The 18,110-nt window shown below is 59.8% G+C and overlaps 5 protein-coding genes across 5 annotated transcripts; 2 read left to right on the forward strand and 3 right to left on the reverse strand.

Annotated features, from left to right (window-relative positions):
• Positions 1 to 559: 559 nt before the first annotated feature.
• Positions 560 to 1,696, forward strand: D7B24_007678 (uncharacterized protein; the record flags this gene model as incomplete). Its single annotated transcript, XM_028641784.1, has 3 exons — positions 560 to 599; positions 770 to 1,194; positions 1,460 to 1,696. The coding sequence occupies 3 exons, from the start codon at positions 560 to 562 to the stop codon at positions 1,694 to 1,696; spliced, it is 702 nt and encodes a 233-aa protein (XP_028494262.1).
• A 416-nt stretch (positions 1,697 to 2,112) lies between these two features.
• D7B24_007679 (uncharacterized protein) lies at positions 2,113 to 2,969 on the reverse strand (the record flags this gene model as incomplete). The annotated part of the gene is made up of 3 exons (XM_028641785.1): positions 2,113 to 2,623; positions 2,730 to 2,809; positions 2,871 to 2,969. The coding sequence occupies 3 exons, from the start codon at positions 2,967 to 2,969 to the stop codon at positions 2,113 to 2,115; spliced, it is 690 nt and encodes a 229-aa protein (XP_028494263.1).
• Positions 2,970 to 4,124: 1,155 nt separating this feature from the next.
• On the reverse strand, positions 4,125 to 5,297 carry YIF1B (the record flags this gene model as incomplete). The annotated part of the gene is made up of 3 exons (XM_028641786.1): positions 4,125 to 4,289; positions 4,401 to 4,928; positions 5,019 to 5,297. The coding sequence occupies 3 exons, from the start codon at positions 5,295 to 5,297 to the stop codon at positions 4,125 to 4,127; spliced, it is 972 nt and encodes a 323-aa protein (XP_028494264.1).
• A 690-nt stretch (positions 5,298 to 5,987) lies between these two features.
• Positions 5,988 to 8,258, forward strand: D7B24_007681 (uncharacterized protein; the record flags this gene model as incomplete). The annotated part of the gene is made up of 4 exons (XM_028641787.1): positions 5,988 to 6,221; positions 6,341 to 6,629; positions 6,700 to 7,416; positions 7,486 to 8,258. The coding sequence occupies 4 exons, from the start codon at positions 5,988 to 5,990 to the stop codon at positions 8,256 to 8,258; spliced, it is 2,013 nt and encodes a 670-aa protein (XP_028494265.1).
• Positions 8,259 to 9,044: 786 nt separating this feature from the next.
• D7B24_007682 (uncharacterized protein) lies at positions 9,045 to 17,309 on the reverse strand (the record flags this gene model as incomplete). Its single annotated transcript, XM_028641788.1, has 4 exons — positions 9,045 to 16,265; positions 16,367 to 16,469; positions 16,685 to 16,976; positions 17,246 to 17,309. The coding sequence occupies 4 exons, from the start codon at positions 17,307 to 17,309 to the stop codon at positions 9,045 to 9,047; spliced, it is 7,680 nt and encodes a 2,559-aa protein (XP_028494266.1).
• Positions 17,310 to 18,110: the final 801 nt, after the last annotated feature.

Here is an 18,110-nt window from a genome sequence, read left to right on the forward strand (position 1 = left end):
GAAATGATCCATGATTTCTTGTCACGACATGCGTCCTCGCAGCAAGAGAAGACACCGAGGACAAACATCAAGATTGCTAAGCAGAGGATGCGAGACGTAATGATTAGATACTCCCACGTTGATCTCCGTGCCTCTGCTTTGAAATGCTACCGTGAGAAAGAGGGGGGCACTGAGGGGCCCAGGAGCGGGTACACGGAGGGGCACAAGGCCATGATGCTCCCATCTACCTACGCTGTCTATCCAGCCGACGCGTATATCCAGCCGTCCATTCAGCGAGGCAGGCAAGTCATCGGATGGGAGGGATCAGATGTTCGCCGTAGAGAGAGCTCCGAGGATCTCCCCCCCCCCCTTGGACCCCTCGAAGGTGACGGGCGGGATCTGGAAGCTTAGCTGGAGGCCACGCCGCGTTAGTCTAGCCTGGGCTGATACCTACCCGGCACAAGGACCAGGACCAGGACGAGGATGAAGGATGGAGGACGATGGATCCATCGTACTTCTGGCCGCACCCCTACGCCTACGCTTGCCGCCTGCGCCTGTGCCTACGGACGTCGCACAAAACATGGTGCGCGCCGCCGCCCCTCCGGTCCGTCCGACTGGGGGTAATGTCGTGCCTCACCTTCCATCCCCAAACGGAGGACGAGGGGGGGGTTGACTGACGGACTGCGAAGTACTTAACCCCCCCACCCCCAGCTTCCTGCCCCTCACAGCCTACTACCACTCCCAATTGACCACGGTAGACACACACCTCGCATCCCCTTCCCACGCACAGCAAGCAACATCATCAAGAGCTCCGACGGCGAGGCACATAGTTCCGCCTCTGCCCTCTTCGTCCCCTCGTCCCTCCGTGGCATGAAGCTAGCGCTCCGCCGCATCCCCCATCGCATCCCGACGCTTTCCGCGCACCACCACCACCAGCAGAACCACCACACCTCGGCTGCGCACCGCACGAACCCGACCGCTCCTCCTCCGAGCCGTCTCTCCGTCCAGAGCCGAACCCCAGGCACGCGGACGCACAGCCAGCCGCTCGCCGCGCGCTCCTGCTTCTCGACATCGACGACACGGCATACCAGCCCGCAACAGACCGTCACCATGGCGAACCGCGTCCACCGCGTCACCATGTTCAAGCTGCCGAACAAGGACCACCAGGAGAAGCTCCTCGCCGCCTACAGGACGCTGTCCGCCGAGCAGAAGAAGGTGCGCTTTGCTGTCCCCCCCCCCCCCCCCCCCGTTTCGCCCCTGTCCCGTCATGGTGCTTCGCCCGCTGTCGATGGTGGCAGAGAGGCGGTCCAGGCCGCCTCGAATGATGTGTCCCGTGGAGGGCTATACCCGAAAAAAAAAAAAAAAAAAAAAAAAAAAGAGAAGAAAAAAGAAGCAGGAAAGAAGAGCTTGATCAGCTCAGAGACTGTCTGGAGCGAGCAAACAGGAGAAGCAACGCTGACGACACCCCCCCTCCCCACAGGACGGCGCCCCCTACATCCTCTCCCTCGTCGTCGGCCCCGCGCTCGCCGACCCCCGCTCCAAGGGCTACACCATTGTGGCCAAGACGGAGTTTGCGAGCCTCGCCGACATGCGCTGGTACGACGACGAGTGCCCCGCGCACGCCAAGCTCAAGGCCCTCGTGCCCGAGTTTGGCCTCAACCCGCCCGAGGACATCATGTCCATCTACTTTGAGCCGGGGCACGTGGCCGTCTTGTAGGCGTGAAGATGTCGTGCTGTCTGATAAGGGGCGGCATGGGAGGAGCAGTTCGGAGGTGGTCAATGGGAAACGGGGGTGAGAAGCGGATGGATGCGACATGACGCATGGCACATGGGCAAAACACCGTAGAGGCCCATCGGGGGCCCGTTGGAAAACATGTGAATTGAACGTATGAGCGAGGCTATGTATGCGCAACATCACTGCTGAAAGAAAATCCCCGTCGTTTCGTCGGCCTACATGGAGAGGCATTCATGCACCCGTCAGCGACGCCTGCCGGATCACCCCTTTTGGCCCAAATGTGTGTGTCTCTCCCTCATGGCATACATTCCGTGATGAACCATGTTCTCCTGCAGCCACCCCCCCTTTCCCCCTTCTGACCACACGTCAGCCACGTGGTCGAGGCCAAGGCTGGCCCCTCACTCGGCCGCGAACAGGCTCATGTAAATTCCCCAGCCCACGCCCGCCAGCCCGCCAACAAGGTTCCGCATGGGCACCGTCTTGACAAAGGCAAAGTTGACGAGGCTGACGGCGGGCCAGAGGCGCCACCCGGCCGTGATGATGGGCACAAACTCGCGGCGGACCTGCGCGAGGACGGCGCGCCAGTCGACGCGGGCGTAGTCGATGGCGGCGCCCGAGGCGAGAAAGGCGGCCGACTGGGCGGGGCTGTCGAGGCCGGCGGGCCGGCGCATGGCAGCCTTGAGGCCGTTCATGAAGAGGGCAAAGAGGAACGTGTTGACGGCGGCGCCGACTGTTTGGTCGAGGAGCGTCTTGGTCAGCGTGTTGCGGATGTTGAGCTTGGGCTCGACGAGGGCCGAGCGGGCGGCTGCCTGGTCGAGGGCGGCGTCATCGGAGCGGGCGGCCTTTTCGACGGCGGCTGTCGTGGGCGCCGCGTGGTAGGCGGGAAAGGTTGACTCGAGAAAGTCTTGCCTGGAAAGAGACGTTGGTCAGAGGCGGTGCGAAGAATGCTTAGTAGGGGGGGGGGTTGGGGAGGTTTTAGCTGGAGGATCAGCATTGGTCTGCGACCATGACGTACCAGAGGTAATTCGGCGGCGTGTTGACGATGGTCCAGATGATGAACTGCACGACGGGGACCCAGTCGACGACAAAGGGTTTCTGGAGGAGAGAAGGTCAGCCGTCGGGCAAGCAGCGAGCGGAACGGCCAGGGGCATCTCACATCATCGCGGAACGACGTCAGGGCCTGGGCCAGGAGATTGGACGTCGCCGACAGGACGACGCCCTGGAGCGTCACGCTGACTATCGGTGGCAGAGACATGTCGGCGGTGTGTTTCTGGGGAGCAGCAGAGGCGAGCAAGAGACAGAGAGAGAGAGGCTAGTCCGAGGGACCCGAGCTGTCGGTTGTGTGGAGGATCGGCCTTTATATGTGAACACCGATCAACGACGGATCAATCAGCCGTGATCCCGGCGTCGCAATGAGGATCCGGTCCGGGGTGCAGGTGTGATGTTGGTGGAGGTGGAGAGAGAGCTCAGTCGCCAAAAGGAGCTAAAAATGCGGCGCGTCCTTCTCTGGCGGTTGGTTTGCTCAACAGGTACAAGAAGTTGTCTAAAAAATTGTACGGAACAAAAATCAAAAAGGAACAGGCCTCTACGGCATATATACAGCGAGCAAAAGGAGACAGCTTTCGAGAGTAGTAGGATGCGTTGGTCAACAGCTGACGGGATGTAGGACCGCCATTTGGGACAAAGTGGAGGGAGGGTCGACGTGGGGTTCGCCAGCAGCCACGACCCTGCCTGCGAGCGCCCAGCGGCAGCTGCTCGCGGACGGCCTGTGGAGGCGGCTGTACTGAGCAGCGCGGCACCCACTACAAGCACTACAAGCGACTGCCAATGTGGGGGAGCGACTCGACCCGTTTAAACCTGTCCGGGACTAGCCATTGACGACACCGTGTGGACGCGGAGGGGGACGCAGAGGGGTCATTGATCTTTGCCGAAGATTCACCGCCATCAGTTTTCCGCCTTTCCGCCGAGGACCAAGGACAGAACCAAGGACAGAACCAAGGACAGGACCAAGGACCACGCACAGGTCAGCCGCAGCATGTCACGCTTTGGGAACCACACGCCTGGCCTGAAAAGACAAGTCCTCTTCTGTTTTTGACATGCATCTAATCGCTTGACGCCCAGTCATGAAACTCGTCGCTTGTTGCCACGCCCATGCGAGGCACCTCCCGCGACACCTGTGATCATCCTGCTCCCGTGCCTAACTCCAGAGCCTGCGTCTCCCCCCCGTTTTCCCCCTTTGACGTTTGCGTGCCTGCCAGCCAGTCCCCTTGGATTGACATGAATTGATATGTCGTGCTCGTATGGTGCACCTTGGCGCTCGCGACGGCTCCCATCGCCTCTGCCAAGGGTGCTGTCCCATACGTTGACCGTTTGTGTGTTGCTTTCGCGCCGAGGATGATCTCACCCCAGTTCAAGGCCGGGTCAGAACCCACATGCCCAGCAACTGCGCGCCATACGAATAGCCAAACAGAAACTGCGTCCGCTGGTTGCGCTTCGCCCGCGAGTCTGTCTGCATCTGCATGCCGCCGCCCTGAATGTTGTTCTCTGGAAGGAGGACGTACTTCAACGACCGCATCTATCCCAGTGTCAGCCTTGGGAATCTAGTTAAACTCGCCTTACGCAAGCACTAGTTTCGCCTTACGCAAGCCAAAAGAAAAAAGGGACCAAGGAGAAAAGGGGGACATACCAAAAAGAACGAGTTGGCGAGGAACGTGTAGAGGAAGACGGTCCAGCCCACCCAGCCACCGGTACCCTTGCCGCCGTTGACAATCTCGCTGACCGTCACTGTCACGATGATGCCGATGAACTTGTAGCCCGAGTACGCAATGAGGTCGTACAGCTGCGAGTCGTTGGATATGCCAATGAGGTAGCATCCCAGCTTGAGGATGGCAATCTCGACGACGACGACGACGAGACCCCACGACGCCGTGATGCCGAGGAGCTCGGGCTGGAACTGGCCGCGGAGACCGGCGATGAGGGTCGACAGCAGAATATACGTCACGAGAGCCATGACGGGGATGTACATGTCGGGGCTGTTGACGTCGTCGCGCGGCGGCAGGTAGAAGCCGTCCTGGCCGTTGGGCCCCGTCGCCTGTTTGCGCGACCAGGGCTTGTGCCGCCAGGGGAAGAGCACGAGGAAGATCTTGTTAATGACGTACGAGTTGGTGACGTTGAAGTAGTGCTTGAGCGCGTTGACGTTGACGTAGCGGTTGAACTGCGCAGAGAGAAAGAGAGCGTGTGTGTTAGCTGGGGGCGCGGCTCGCCATGCTGGGTGCAGCGACCGGACCGGTCAGGGGGAACCCACGTTCTGCTCCATGTACTCCTGGCCATGCTTGAAGGCCGTCTGGCCGAACTGTGCCGCGACCTGCGCCGTCGGGTCGTTCATGAACTGGCCGTATGCGCCAAAGACATTGCCGCTCGAGCCGCCTTGCTGCTGGTAAGGGCTGCCGCCGTAGCCTTGTTGCGAGCCCTGCTGCGATACCGGTGGAGGGGGAGACCGGAGCTGGGGGACTGTCGAGACGTGTTGCGGGACGGGGTGGTGCAAGGGGGGCGACTGCCCGTATGTGGTCGGCCGCTGCTGCATCGTGGGCAGGGAGCCAGAGGGCGCCTCACAGCAGACGGTGCTGTTTTGCTGGTTTGGGTGCGTCGAAGTTTTCTTGTGTCGAGAGAAGGTCTCGGTGCGCGTGGTGGTGGGTGAGTCTGCTTGGTGTGTTCGTGATGTTGAATGTGCGATGCACCTACAACTGGCAAGGTGTTTATTTCAGGGTTGAGCCTGCACAGCTCCAGGCTGCCAGGTCGTCCGGGCTGCCAGGTCGAGCCGAGCTCCCTGTTGGAGCTACCTGTGCCTGCGCACTGTATTTACAGCGTCATTCGGCCCGGGTCCCACCGTGCGACGACCCTGCGCGGAACATTGTGCCACCGGTCCCCACTAGTGCGGGGATGCCGTGCGCCAACACGTCTCTGGAGCTTCCACGGCGGCCTGGAAGGGTCCAGATGGGCATTCTCTTATCGCTATCGCCGGCCTCGTCCACTTCTGCGGACCTCATGCCACACACCTGGGGAGAAGGGGGGCACACATTGGCATGGGGCCAGCAACACCTTGGGAACAGCTGGGTCGGAGATTCCAGACCTGTTGGCCTCCATAACTCCAACTCGTCTCTTCTCTGCGCCCTCACGTACTCACTCCCTCTCTTGCTCCCCTCTCCTCAACCTGTCTCTCCAAGCGCCCCCAGCATCCCGACCTCCTGCATACATCCTCATCTAATCCCACACCATGTTGGACGCATTCGAGATCATCACAACCTCTGGCGTTGTCCTCTGGTCAAGGTCATACACCCAAGTCAGCTCGTCCCTCATCAACAGCTTCATCTCCGACGTCTTCATCGAGGAAAAGGGTGCCAATGCCGCCACACGCGATGACCAGTCGGCAGCGACAAACCCTCCCTACAAGACCGACCAGCACACTCTCAAGTACACTTTTGTGAAGGAGCTGGGTGTCATCTTCGTGGTGCGCAACCCCAATCCCCCACCGTTACCCCTCCTCCTCCTCCTCCTCCCGCCATGGCGCATCGTCACCCCAGACTTCGGCGAGGCCCAACTAACACACACACTTCCGTGTTCCTGCAGGCCGTCTACCGATCACTCCTGCACCTGTCGTGGATTGACAAGCTCGTCGACAACATCAAGACCCTTTTCGTCAACCTCTACGGCGAGCAGCTCAAGAAACCCGGCACGTCCATCGTCGACTGCGACAAGTTCGACAACTACTTTGACCAGCAGATCAAGGAGCTCGAGGGCACCACTGCGAAGGCCGACGTTCACGCGCGTGATCAAGGCCTTCTGCCACAGCAGGAAGAGGCTGCGTCCGGCAACTTTGGCGACGAGCCGCCTCTCCCGCCCGGTCTACACTACAGAGGTATGCTCAAGGCCCTGATCCCTGGTCAGATTGACGCCCCAAGGTGCAGTAATACTGACCCCCTACCCAGGCCGGGCCCTCCAGGGTGCAAACGAGGTCTCATCGGCCGCCTCGACCCCGGGCGCGACACCGACAGTGTCGCGCCCCTCGACCCCCGGCGGAAGCAACCTCGTCGTGGGCAAGGCCGGCCCCGGCGGCAAGATGTCGCGCCGCGCGCGCAAGGTGCAGAACGCTGCCAGCTCGGCGCCCGTGTCCTCTGGCGACGAGGCCTCGAGGCCGCGCCTGAAGACGAACAAGTCGGCCAAAAAGGGCAGAAAGTGGGACGACGACGGCATGGCGGACGAGGACGACGGCGTGCAGCTCGATTACTCCACCGCGGCCAAGGCGATCGCGAGCGACTCGGACGCCGAGCCGGCGACGGCGCGCTCCACGGCGGTCGAGCAGATCGAATCGTCCACGTGGGGCTCCACCACGTCCAAGGGACAATTCGTGCTCAAGGACTTGGACGACGAGGTACACAGCATCTTGGCCTCGGCGCAATCAAAGGCCAATGCCGAGAAGGCGACGGCTCCCGCCAACGGGCTTCTCGGGTCGAGCCTCAACACCATCACGGGCCTGTTTCGGAATGTGGTTGGCGGCAAGACGCTCACCCAGGACGACCTGAACAAGGCCATGAAGGGCATGGAGGAGCATCTCCTGAAGAAGAACGTGGCGCGAGAAGCCGCCGTCAGGCTGTGCGAGGGCGTCGAGAAGGAGCTACTCGGCGTCAAGACGGGCAACTTTGAGAGTAAGCACTGCTGCCCCCTGGCAGCGAGCCTGCCCCCTCGCTTGAGAGCAACATGCTGACAGAACGCAGGCATCAACACGAGGATTCAGTCGGCCATGGAAGCGTCGCTCACCAAGATGCTGACGCCGACCAGCTCCCTCGACCTCCTCCGCGAGATTGACGCCATCACGCGGCCCAGCGCCGTCTCGCTGCGCTCGGCGCGGCCCTACGTCATGTCCATCGTCGGCGTCAACGGCGTCGGCAAGTCGACCAACCTCTCCAAGATTTGCTTCTTCCTGCTGCAGAACAAGTACCGCGTCCTCATCGCGGCCGGCGACACGTTCCGCTCGGGTGCCGTCGAGCAGCTGGCCGTGCACGTCCGCAACCTCACGGAGCTCACGGCGCGCGAGGGCGGCAAGGTCGAGCTCTACCAAAAGGGCTACGGCAAGGACGCCGCCCAAGTGGCCCGCGACGCCGTCGCCCACGCCGCGGCCGAGGGCTTCGACGTCGTCCTCATCGACACGGCCGGCCGCCGCCACAACGACCAGCGTCTCATGAGCTCGCTCGAAAAGTTTGCCAACTTTGCCAAGCCCGACAAGATCCTCATGGTCGGCGAGGCCCTCGTCGGCACCGACTCGGTCGCCCAGGCCCGCAACTTCAACGCCGCCTTTGGCGCCGCCCGCGGCCTCGACGGCTTCATCATCTCAAAGTGCGACACGGTCGGCACCATGGTCGGCACCCTCGTCTCTCTCGTCCACGCCACCAACGTCCCCGTCCTCTTTGTCGGCGTCGGCCAGCACTACTCGGACCTGCGCAACTTTAGCGTCAAGTGGGCCGTGGAGAAGCTGCTGAGCAGCTCCTAGTGCTCTGTCGATGCGATGCGGCCTTCGTCCGTGCCTTCGGGGAGAGCATGAGCCGTGTACCCGTGACGCAGTCTGTGTGATTACATGTTTCCTTCGTCTCTTTTTTTTTTGGATGGGATTAATAATTGATACCCTCTTGGAACTACCACTCGTCGCGTCATGCTTGCAAATCAGTGCACGATCCAATGTGTAATGGTCTCGTCATGTAGTCCTGAAAACCAAAGTTGTTTGCAAAAAATGGTGGAGAATTATTACTATATACTACAAGCCAGCCTACGTGGCCAGCGGCAGGGAACACATTACATGGTGACCCCGTAGCCAAAACGCATCCTGAGCTGTGATAAGCAGAGAGCGGGAACTAAGCAGATACCATCGACCAGAGCGAGAGCAGACAAAAAAAGCCAGCCATCCACCGCCGACCCTTTTTTTTTGAAAACCTCGTTGAAGACCCCGCTATGCAGAGAGTGAGAGAGCGAGTAACAAATGAGAGAGAGTGTGGAAGGAGAAAAAAGAGTCAAACTGGCAAAACAGGAGAGAGTACAATCAAAAGACCAACAACGACAGGCCGTCAGCCGAGACGTCTCAGAGCCCCGCGTATCGGAGCAGAGTCCGCATACGCTTCGGGGATGTAGTACTCGCTGGAAAGAAAGTGGGTATCAATCTACATTGTGTGCATTGGGTTTTGATGGTATTCTGGATGGATGTATGTGGAGGTCCAGTCTTCGTCTCTTTGATGTACGTTTTCGACAAAGGAAAGAGTAGCGACAGCTTCAAGGACATCAAATTTTAGTCCTCCTCGAAGAAGTCGTTGTCGTCAAAGTCACCCGCGTGCGCATCCGAGTCATACGAGCTGGGCTGCATCATCGGAGGCGTCGCCGGGTGGCTCTGGCTCAGTCGGCGCGGCGGAGTGGGCTCGCCTTGCAAGCTGGTCTGCGGCATCTTCTGTGCCTGCTTCGCCGTGACAGAGGGTTTGCGCGAACGTTGTGCGAGCTCAGCTGAAGTCAAACGACGGCCGGTGTTGTTAAAAGCCGTAGGCTGGCTCGGTCCGGGCTTGGGTGAAGGGGTCTGGCGTAGGTTGGAAGCCGGCGGAGTGAGCAGTCCACCGAGGAAGCTGCTGGGCATCTGAGAGCTGGTCGACCGCGAGGGCGTCGAGTTGTTCCTCGAGGCAGGGCCTGCTGGCGACGACATGACACCAGAAATGCTTCGATAGCTTGGCTGTTGTTGCTGCTGCTGTTGCTGGGACTTGCGCCAGTTTCCCCAAGCGGCAGCGAAGGGGCTAACAGCCTGTGCCATGCGAGGAGAAGCGGCCTGTAGCAGGTTGATGGCCGAGCCGCCGTTCAGAGCTCGTTCTCGTTCCTGCTCTTCCATTTGGAGGTTGGCCTTGAGACGGATGGCAGCGTCCTTCACGGCCTCGCGGTTATAGTCTTCGCCAGAGAGAGCAGCGATGATGTCCTGAAGGTCAGCGTGCCTGACAGCGAGAAGCTCACGCAGCCATGTGATCTCGTCGTCCCGCTTGGAAATCTTGGTTGGCGCTTCAGGATCCAGCCTCTCAATGTTTTGCTCGAGTTCCTCGATGCGCTGTTCGCGCGCCTGCAGCTGCTCCTGGAGCACCATGATGGATTCACGGAGCGCCTGCGGCGAGATCTTCTCCGGCAGTTCCATGGACTTCGCAGCCGGCATGGGCGCGGCCGTGACTGGGGCTGCAGCGCCAGTAGAGACAGGGGCAGCGAAATTAGGCTGTGCGTGCTCGACAACAGGCGACTTGGCGCGCTTGGCAGCTGCAAGAGCAGCTTCCTTGGCAATCTCGAGCTTCTCTTCGAGATGGGCGACGCGGTCTTGAAGATGCTCCGTCTTGGACGCGGAGAAGCTAAGGCGCTCAAGTAGGTGCTGTTCAGCCTTCTGGGCCTCCTCGACGGTGTTGCCTAGCTGCATAGCGTGGCGGGTGTGCAGGTCCTCGACCTCATTCTGATGCTTCTCCTTGAGCTGCTCAATCTCAGTTGTCTTGTTTGTCTGGACTTCCTCGACGAGCATCTCCGCCTGCGCCTTGGCTGACTCGACATCAACATTGGCCTGGTCAAGTTCAGCCTGAAGCTTGGAGATCTGCTCCTCAAGGTCGCGTCGAACATAATTGACTTGGTTGTTGGCCTCGTCAATCTCGGACTGCATGGAACGGCGCGTGCGCTGAACCTCGCTGGCTCCGGACTCCCTGGCCTCCTCAAACTCGCGCTGGTGACGCATGGCCTTTTGCTCGAGCTTGTGGTTCTCAGTCCTCAACTCGGCGAGGAGAGACTCCAGGCGGTTGCATTCACCAACAGCACGCAGGCCCTGGCGTTCGCCGTTCTCAAGACGTTCAATCTCAGCCTCAAGACGCTCCCTAGTTCGAGCCTCGGCTTGGAGCCTAGCATCGAGAACCTCTTGGCGAGCAACAAGTGTCTGCTCCCTCTTAGTCCTGCGGGAGTGTTCCTCGGTGATCTCGCGGGCTGCTGTGGTCATCTCCTCCTGCAAAGCCAGGAACTTAGACCGCCAGCTCTCGCGTACCCTCTCGTTCTCTTGGAGTTGTGTTCCGAGGGTATCAAGGAACCTCTGCTGCTGCCTGTTCTCCTCGAGTGCGTGATCGAGCTCGTTGAGCTGGCGACGAGAAGTCTCAGCCGCACGGTCAGTCTCAGCCTTGAAGTGCAGAGCTTCCTGTCGAGCCTCGCGGAGGTCGTGTTCAAGCACGTTGGTCCTCTTGATGAGCTCGGTCCTCGAATGGTTGCTGTTGTTCTGGTCCGCTTCGAGCAGCGACATGCGCATATTATTCTTAGCGCCTGACACCTCAATCGCCTTGATCCTTTGGTCACGCTCTTCAACGACCTCGCGAAGGCGGTTCTCCTCCTCAGAAGAGATGCGGAGCAGGCGCTGGACTTCGGAGAGTCTGTCCTCTGCGGAGCGTCGGGCTTGAAGCTCCTTTTCAGTTTGGGCTTCCTGCTGCTTAAGCTTTTCATCGAGATCGACAGAACGTTGATCATAGATACTGCGGTTCATGATCTCGACCTCGAGACGGGTCTCTGCGGCCTGCAGATTCCGTTGAAGCTCCGCTGCCTGCTCTTCCGACTCACGGCGGCTGGTCGTTTCTTTGTCAGCACGGTCCTTCTCCACGCGCAGGCGTTCTTCCAGGTCAGCAATCTTGCTCTTGTATTCAGAGTCGGCATCAGCCGTAATGGTGGGCTGCGCAACAGGCGGCAGACGACGCTCGACAACTTCCTCGATGATGCTGCGGAGCTCAGCACCACGGGGCTCCGAGGGCAGGCTCTGGCCAATCTGCTCCTTCATCTCAGCCAGCGCCCGCAGGACAACTTCCGAGGAAGCATCACCAGCAGGAGCCGATGTGGGGACTCCACGCTGCTGCATGGCGAAAGCGTCGAGAATGGTGGTACGGATCTGGTCCATCCTGCGATCCCGGCGGGGGCTCATTGACCGACGCAGGACCGGCTCCTCGTCTTCGTCATCGGCATCGCTCTCTTGCACTTCAGCGGACATGCTGCGGCGCTCGCGACGAGCTGAGGTGCCTGCCTGTGAAGTGAAATGGCGTTCGATGGCGAGCAGCGTCTTTTCCAACGGTTGCAGGCGGGCCTCGAGAAGATCGCCGACAACATCGTTAACGCGTCCATCGAAGAATTGAACGCGCTGGCCGAGCTTCTCTTGCTCATCATCGCTGAACGTACCATCCCAGTCGCTGTTGGCAACGCCCTCGCTTCCGTTGAGGCGGTGTACAGGGGCGTTGAACGACTGGGCACTCTGCGGAGGATCGACGAAAGGATCCTCCAACTCGGTTGTGGGGATCGGCGGAGCCAGGTTCGGAAGCTGGTGGTATTTGCGAGGCTCGGGGCTGGACGCACCCACAGTGGAATGGGCTGCGGGCTGCAAGTGGAAGGGAGAAGAGTTGGTAACGTCGGCAATGGAGATGTGCCTGGTAGGACTGGGCTGAGCCCAGCGAGGCTCCTCGGTGGCCTGCTTGTTGACTCCCATCATAGGGTCGTTTTGGTTGAGGTGGTCCATGATGGCATCGATCTCCTCGAAAGTGGGTTCGTGCTCCGGGCCAGACTGGGGCAACTCCTCGGAAACATCGTCGGCCCAGTTCGAGGTGCGACTATCGGGCGACAAACTTTGCGATGGCGGCAACTCGACCTCCCTGTGTGCCGGCTTGGGAGGCGATGCGAATCGAGACGCCTTGAGGCCCTTGGGCTTCGGTGGAGGCGAAGCAAAGCGGGAGGCCCCGAGTCCCCTGGACAGTAGGGGTTGGTCGCTCTGTTGCTCGACAGGAACGTGGGCTGTCTTCTCTTCAGGAGGCTGCTCAAACACTGGCGTCGGCTCACGTGCGTCCTCGATCTGCTCCTCCTCCGCCTCAGCCACAACTTCATGAGCGTCAATAGCCTCGACCTGGTGAGTGGGAGGCTCAATAGTGGCCTCCCTGTCCCGGTCTTGCTCGTCTTCATCATCCTCAACATTGGATTCGGGCTCCTCAACATTTTGCCAGGACCCGCCAGGAACGAACGCTTGGGCAGTAGCTGAGAGGCTCTTTTTGTGTCCCCTCTTGAAGAAGTCTTGGCCGAAAGGTCGGGCATCATTGAACACTTGCGCATCGTTCTTCCTTTCGAAGTCGAAGGGAGTCCAGTTCAGCTGATCTCTGCCGCCATCGGATGGACTTGTCGCCGTAATGGCCTTGGAGTCAACCATCTGTTCGGACACGCTGGTGGAAGACATTGTCGTGTCGCCGGGTGTCGCATCGCCGTCGTCGCCGGAGCGCACGTCCACGGCGTCTTGCTCAACAGATGCTACGGGCTGGGCAAATGCAGGCTGGGGCGACGGCGTAGGCTCGGCAAAGCGAGGCACGTCATCGCCATCGTCTCTGGCCACTTCCTGTCTCCGCTTGGGGCCAGCAGCGTTGACGACACGGCCTTCCTCATCAACCTCATATGGAATTCCCTTAGTTGGCTTAGGATCTCGGCTGACTGGCGGGACGATGGGGATAGCCTTCGACTTCTTTGAAGTCAGAGCTTCCGCAAGATTGATATTGCCAAAGATGGACTTAGGGCCAGTCGCAGCAGTGTCAGCGCCTGAAGCATTCGGGCTGGTGAAGGCATCCGACAAGCCACCAGAAGGCGTAAAGGGAATCGCATCGGGACGGAACTTAGGCCCAGACATCGAGAAGTTGAAGGTACTGGTGCCGGGCGAGAAAGGCGCGACGCCGGCATTCATGCTCGAAGAGAATGAAGGAGCACCGAACGAGTGGCCGGAGGGCGAGACAACGGATGGCACAAACGGCTCTGATTCCGCATGGAAGACTTGTGTCTGAGCCGGTGGTTGGAAGGCAGTGTTGCCAAAGACAAATTGGCCACTCGGCGTAAACTCCTTGCCAGGGTTGAATTTGAACTCGGGGGCCTTGACATTGAGTTTCGAGAGAGAAGGCTTGCTTGCGTGGCTCAGGCGTCGTTGATTCCCCGCATTGGCGGTCACAGATGCAACCTCGCTCCACGGGTTGCTGGCGGTGCTAAAGTTACGCTGGTGCTGCTGCAAGATGTTGGCAAGGTGGAAATCTTGCACTGGCGTGCCCAGATTGCTAGGATTCGTCTCAATCTCAGCAGCGTCGTCTGCCTGCTGCGTTTCCATATCCTGCCAGGCGTTGAAACTGTTGCTGCCGTCGTGGTTTGCGTTGTCACGATGCTCGTCTTGGAAGTAGTTCTTCGTGAGCGAGTGACCTCTGCTGTGGGGGCGAGGGTGCTGCAGCTCAGGCCCGTCTCCAATCTGAGTCGCAAAGTGCATTGGAGCCTGAAACTGCATCGATGCTTCTCTGCTGTGCATGTAAGAGGGGTCCTCGGAGATCGAGCCCGAGGGCAGAGAAACCAACTCATCCGCAGTCCTTTCTTCGTTGTGGGGGCTGTAGTCGTCGTGCTCAAGCTCATTGCGCATCTGCTCCTCCAGATGGTACTCGGCGTCATCAATCTCAGCCTGCAGGTCATCATTGTTCGTGTTCGTGTTCGTGTGGTGAGGCTCCGGGGTTTTCGATGGGCTCTGGTTGATCGGCTCCTCGTCAACTTCCTGAACCTCTTGCAAGCGTGGCGAAGCTCTCGCTGAGGGCTGCTGCGCCAGCTGCTGGTGTGGCATCATGGGGTATTGCAAGGACTGGTGACGCTGGTGCGCATGGTAAATTGGACTGGCTGCATGGAAGCCATCGGGCGTGTAGGGCGAGACAGGAGACAAGACACCGTGCAAAAGCGATGGCGAATCGATACGACCAGGTCCATGGTGCATGGGCCAGCCAGCAAGCGAGGGTGAAGCATGGTGGCCCGGCGTGAAAGGGGAGTGCCCGCCTGCGAGGGAAGGCGACGCGTGATGGCCAGGCTGGAAAGGAGAGTGCCCCATGGGAATGGAAATGGACTGGCGCGGGTTGAACTTTGAAGCATGTCCAGGAGTGAAAGCTGGTGAAGCACTCGACGGCACGCCGGGGCTCTGGGCGGCAGAGGCCCGTCCGCCAGGCATGAAGTGCGAAGGAAACGGGAATCCAGGTATGGCGGGGTTGCTCGAAGCCGACGACGTCGGCAGAGGAGGCGAAAAAGGTAGGGGCGGGTACTGCACAGAAGGCTGCCTGCTCAATCCAGACGCCGTCATGGCGGGTGACATTGATGGAGCAGGCGCAGGCTCCTCGTCGCCGAAAGAGACGCCCAGCGCACGTAGCTTGGCCTCTTGAAGCTCATTCACATAGTCCTTCCAGGCATTCAGGTCAGGCAGTGTAACCTTGAAATACCGATCTGCCCGTTCCTTCGAGAGGTCCTCGTCTGCGGGCCAAGTGTTTCGGCTCTGGGAGTATCCCTCTTCGGACTGGAGGCTACCTTGCGCGGCCTCGAGGTCGAATCCAGAGATATCATATCCGAGCTCGTCCCAAGAGGAGAACATACGTTCTGTTTCGGCGGCTGTCAGAGGCATAGGAGCCCTGCCATCGGTGCCACGTTCGTCATCCCGCGGCAGGAGGACCAAGATATTCTTGCCCTTCCAAGGAACCTTCTTCCTCAGCCTGGGCGTCAAGGTAGGCTCCTTGAAGGTGACTCTCGCCGGCGTTCGAGGCCCTAGTGCTTCTACCTTTGCTATTGTTTTTGGCGGCGTCTGTGGCCTTTCGAGCGTGTCCTGTGATGAGATGGGCACGGAGAGATCGCTCACAGCATCTAGGCTGGGGGTGTCGAGATCGGGGGACGTCATGTTGACAAGAGGAGAACCGATGACCTGGTTCTTGGTTTCGGGCTTTAATGTTTCGACGCTGGATCTTTTTCGGGGGTGGTGCGACGATGTGCGACGAGCAATGCGCGTGGCAGTGGCTGGCTTGGCACGGGGGGTCTGAAGACTGTCCTTGTACAGAGGACCCTCTTCACCAGATCGCGAGCCGCTCAGCGAAGAGTGCTCGCTTCCGTCTTCTCCGTCACTAAGCCAATGGCGACTTTCAGAGTTCTCGCCAGCGGTATGTTGACGGATCCAGTCCTCAGTCAGGCCACGCGTTGGTCTTCGAACCCGATTGGCGAGGACTTGCGCGGCGCTCACGAAGCTGTCTGATTGAGCAACCTGTCCTGGAGCAAACTGGGGCGGTGGACGCAGAAACGGGGTCTGGAAGGCTAGCTGATGGAGAGGCGAGTCCTCGGAAGGGTCACTGCTGAAGCTCTCTCCGCGTAGATGATTACGGTCGCCCTGGGAGTATGGCGAGCCCCAGCTGGCAGTCACGAAGCGAGCTTCCTCGTCCTCGACTTCGTTGGGTGTAGACCTCAGAAGATCTTGCGCCCGCCCAGGTAGCCTAGGCGCAGGGAGTGGCGGAAGAACTGGAGAGGAGCCGGCGTCTTGATCGTCGGCTGCTGTTGAGGCGGTCGACAAGGCAGGAGATGCCGGGGTTGGGTGAGGTGGCAGTTGGGCAGAGCCGCTGCCGTCCCGAGCGGAGGGACCGGGAGAGGGTGACGGGGATGCGTGGGAAGACGTCTTTGAGGAGAGCTGCAGACGCGTGCAATGTCAGCAGTGAAGAGACTTTGAAATGTCCTGACCGGGCCTTGTATGGTCGGTCGGTCCGGTCGGTCGGCGGAGAGTGCACTCACTGCAGCGAGCACAGCGCAGACGAGAGGCGAGTCGTCTGCAACTATTGCTCTTTCGTGAAAATGACGACCCTGTGCCGTGATCGGGTTTCTCTCGACCAGCAAGCTGCGACGATCCAGCAGTAGACTGGGATGGGGGTGGCAGACGGGACGAGGAGTGAGAGAGTCGGTGGCGGCGTGGTGGAGGGAATGGATATAGGGGTCGAACCTTTGTCGCGACGCGCTCTGTCTCTGGCAGGTCGATGGAAAAAGTTGGCAGGCGCTGAAATGCTATGCTGAGTACAGGGGTTCAGGCGAGAACGGGCCAGGTGGGAGTATTACGAGATCACGGACAGAGGGGCATCGACGCGATGGAGCAACAGCTGGTTGTAGCTATATGCATCGGTGATGGCTCTGGGTGACGGCGTCTGCGGATGCCGAACAGAGAGGATGGTCGTGAGAAGACCGTCGAGCGACTGGGGGACTGGTGGTATCGACGACAAAGAACGGGACGGTTGGACAGCAGGGCAGGTCTGGATCAAAGCAGGTCGAGGGAAGCTCGAGGTCGTGGACTTTGGGGGACCGGGTCCAGTGGCCAGGGAGGTTCGCCTAGCACGTTGGAACTCCACTGCCCCTAAAGTGAGAGACTCCACTGGCGGCTGGGTCGAGGGACGTGTCGTGGAGCCAGCTCATCAGTGGGTGTGCTCCTGTGGTGCCTGCTGCAATAATAATTTTCGACCCAGCCCGGGGAAGGAGCCATACAGGGAAGCGCATTTTCCGTCTAATGAGGCGGGACCAGCGCCCAATTTCGGGCGACGTGTTGGTCAGATGGGATGTACCTCGGGGCTGGCGCCAACCTCCCGCTTGACGAAGGTGCTCCCTAACAGCGGGTCTTTGACCTACCAGGCTCTTGGCCTCGGGCAATCTGAACCCCTAGAGTTGACCGCCACACACTCCCCACAGCCATGACGGGGAAAGGATCGATGCCACACGATGACCCGTTCTTGGGGGAGGCTTTGTTCACCGTTTTCTCCCCCATTCCAGTCTGTACACTCCTACCCGCTGTCCACCATTGTGTCTCTACACGGTACCTTACATCCCAAGAGAAATGGGACGGGTGACATGACCTAAGGGCCCAAGCATTCGCGCTGCACATGTTTGTACCAGGGCCCAGAAGCACGGCGGCTGCAGGCCAGGCAGACAAAGTAAGGTACATGTCCCGGCTGAAGTACAGGTAAGGTACTACTAAGGCAAGGTACCCGAACACAGGCTGGCGGCGGGACAGGATGCAAGATCCTTGAGCCACCCAGGGGTCCTACCGCACGATGCCTACCTACCTGCAGGCTAGCTCTCAGTGCATCTCGGCGGCACACCTTCTCAACAATTGTCACCGACGCAAAATGGCGATGACCTCAAGTGGCTTCGCGATGGTGGGAAAAGCAATCGGGCTCATTGCGCGATCGTCCGCGTCGGACATGTCATGCTCGTCCATCACCCAGAATTATTGGACCTCACACTACACGCTCCTGTTTTTTGTGGATATGGAACGGGCCGACGCCGCTCTTGCTCCTTGCGCAGGCGTTCCTGGCGCTGGCTTCGTACCAACAGGAGGCTAAACCAGCACTCAGGGTTTTCTTTGTGGTTAGGGTTTCTCAAATCGCGCCGGCGCGATGGGGCCCTACTGCTCTTCCTGCCATTGCCTACTTGCCACCCGCGAGACACAACGGGACAGTGGGTGGCGCGAAAGAAGTCCCACGATATCTCACTA

The sequence above is a fragment of the Verticillium nonalfalfae genome (assembly GCF_003724135.2).
Source record: "Verticillium nonalfalfae strain VnAa140/NRRL 66861 chromosome Unknown scaffold_63, whole genome shotgun sequence".
Taxonomy (NCBI): Eukaryota; Fungi; Ascomycota; class Sordariomycetes; order Glomerellales; family Plectosphaerellaceae; genus Verticillium; species Verticillium nonalfalfae.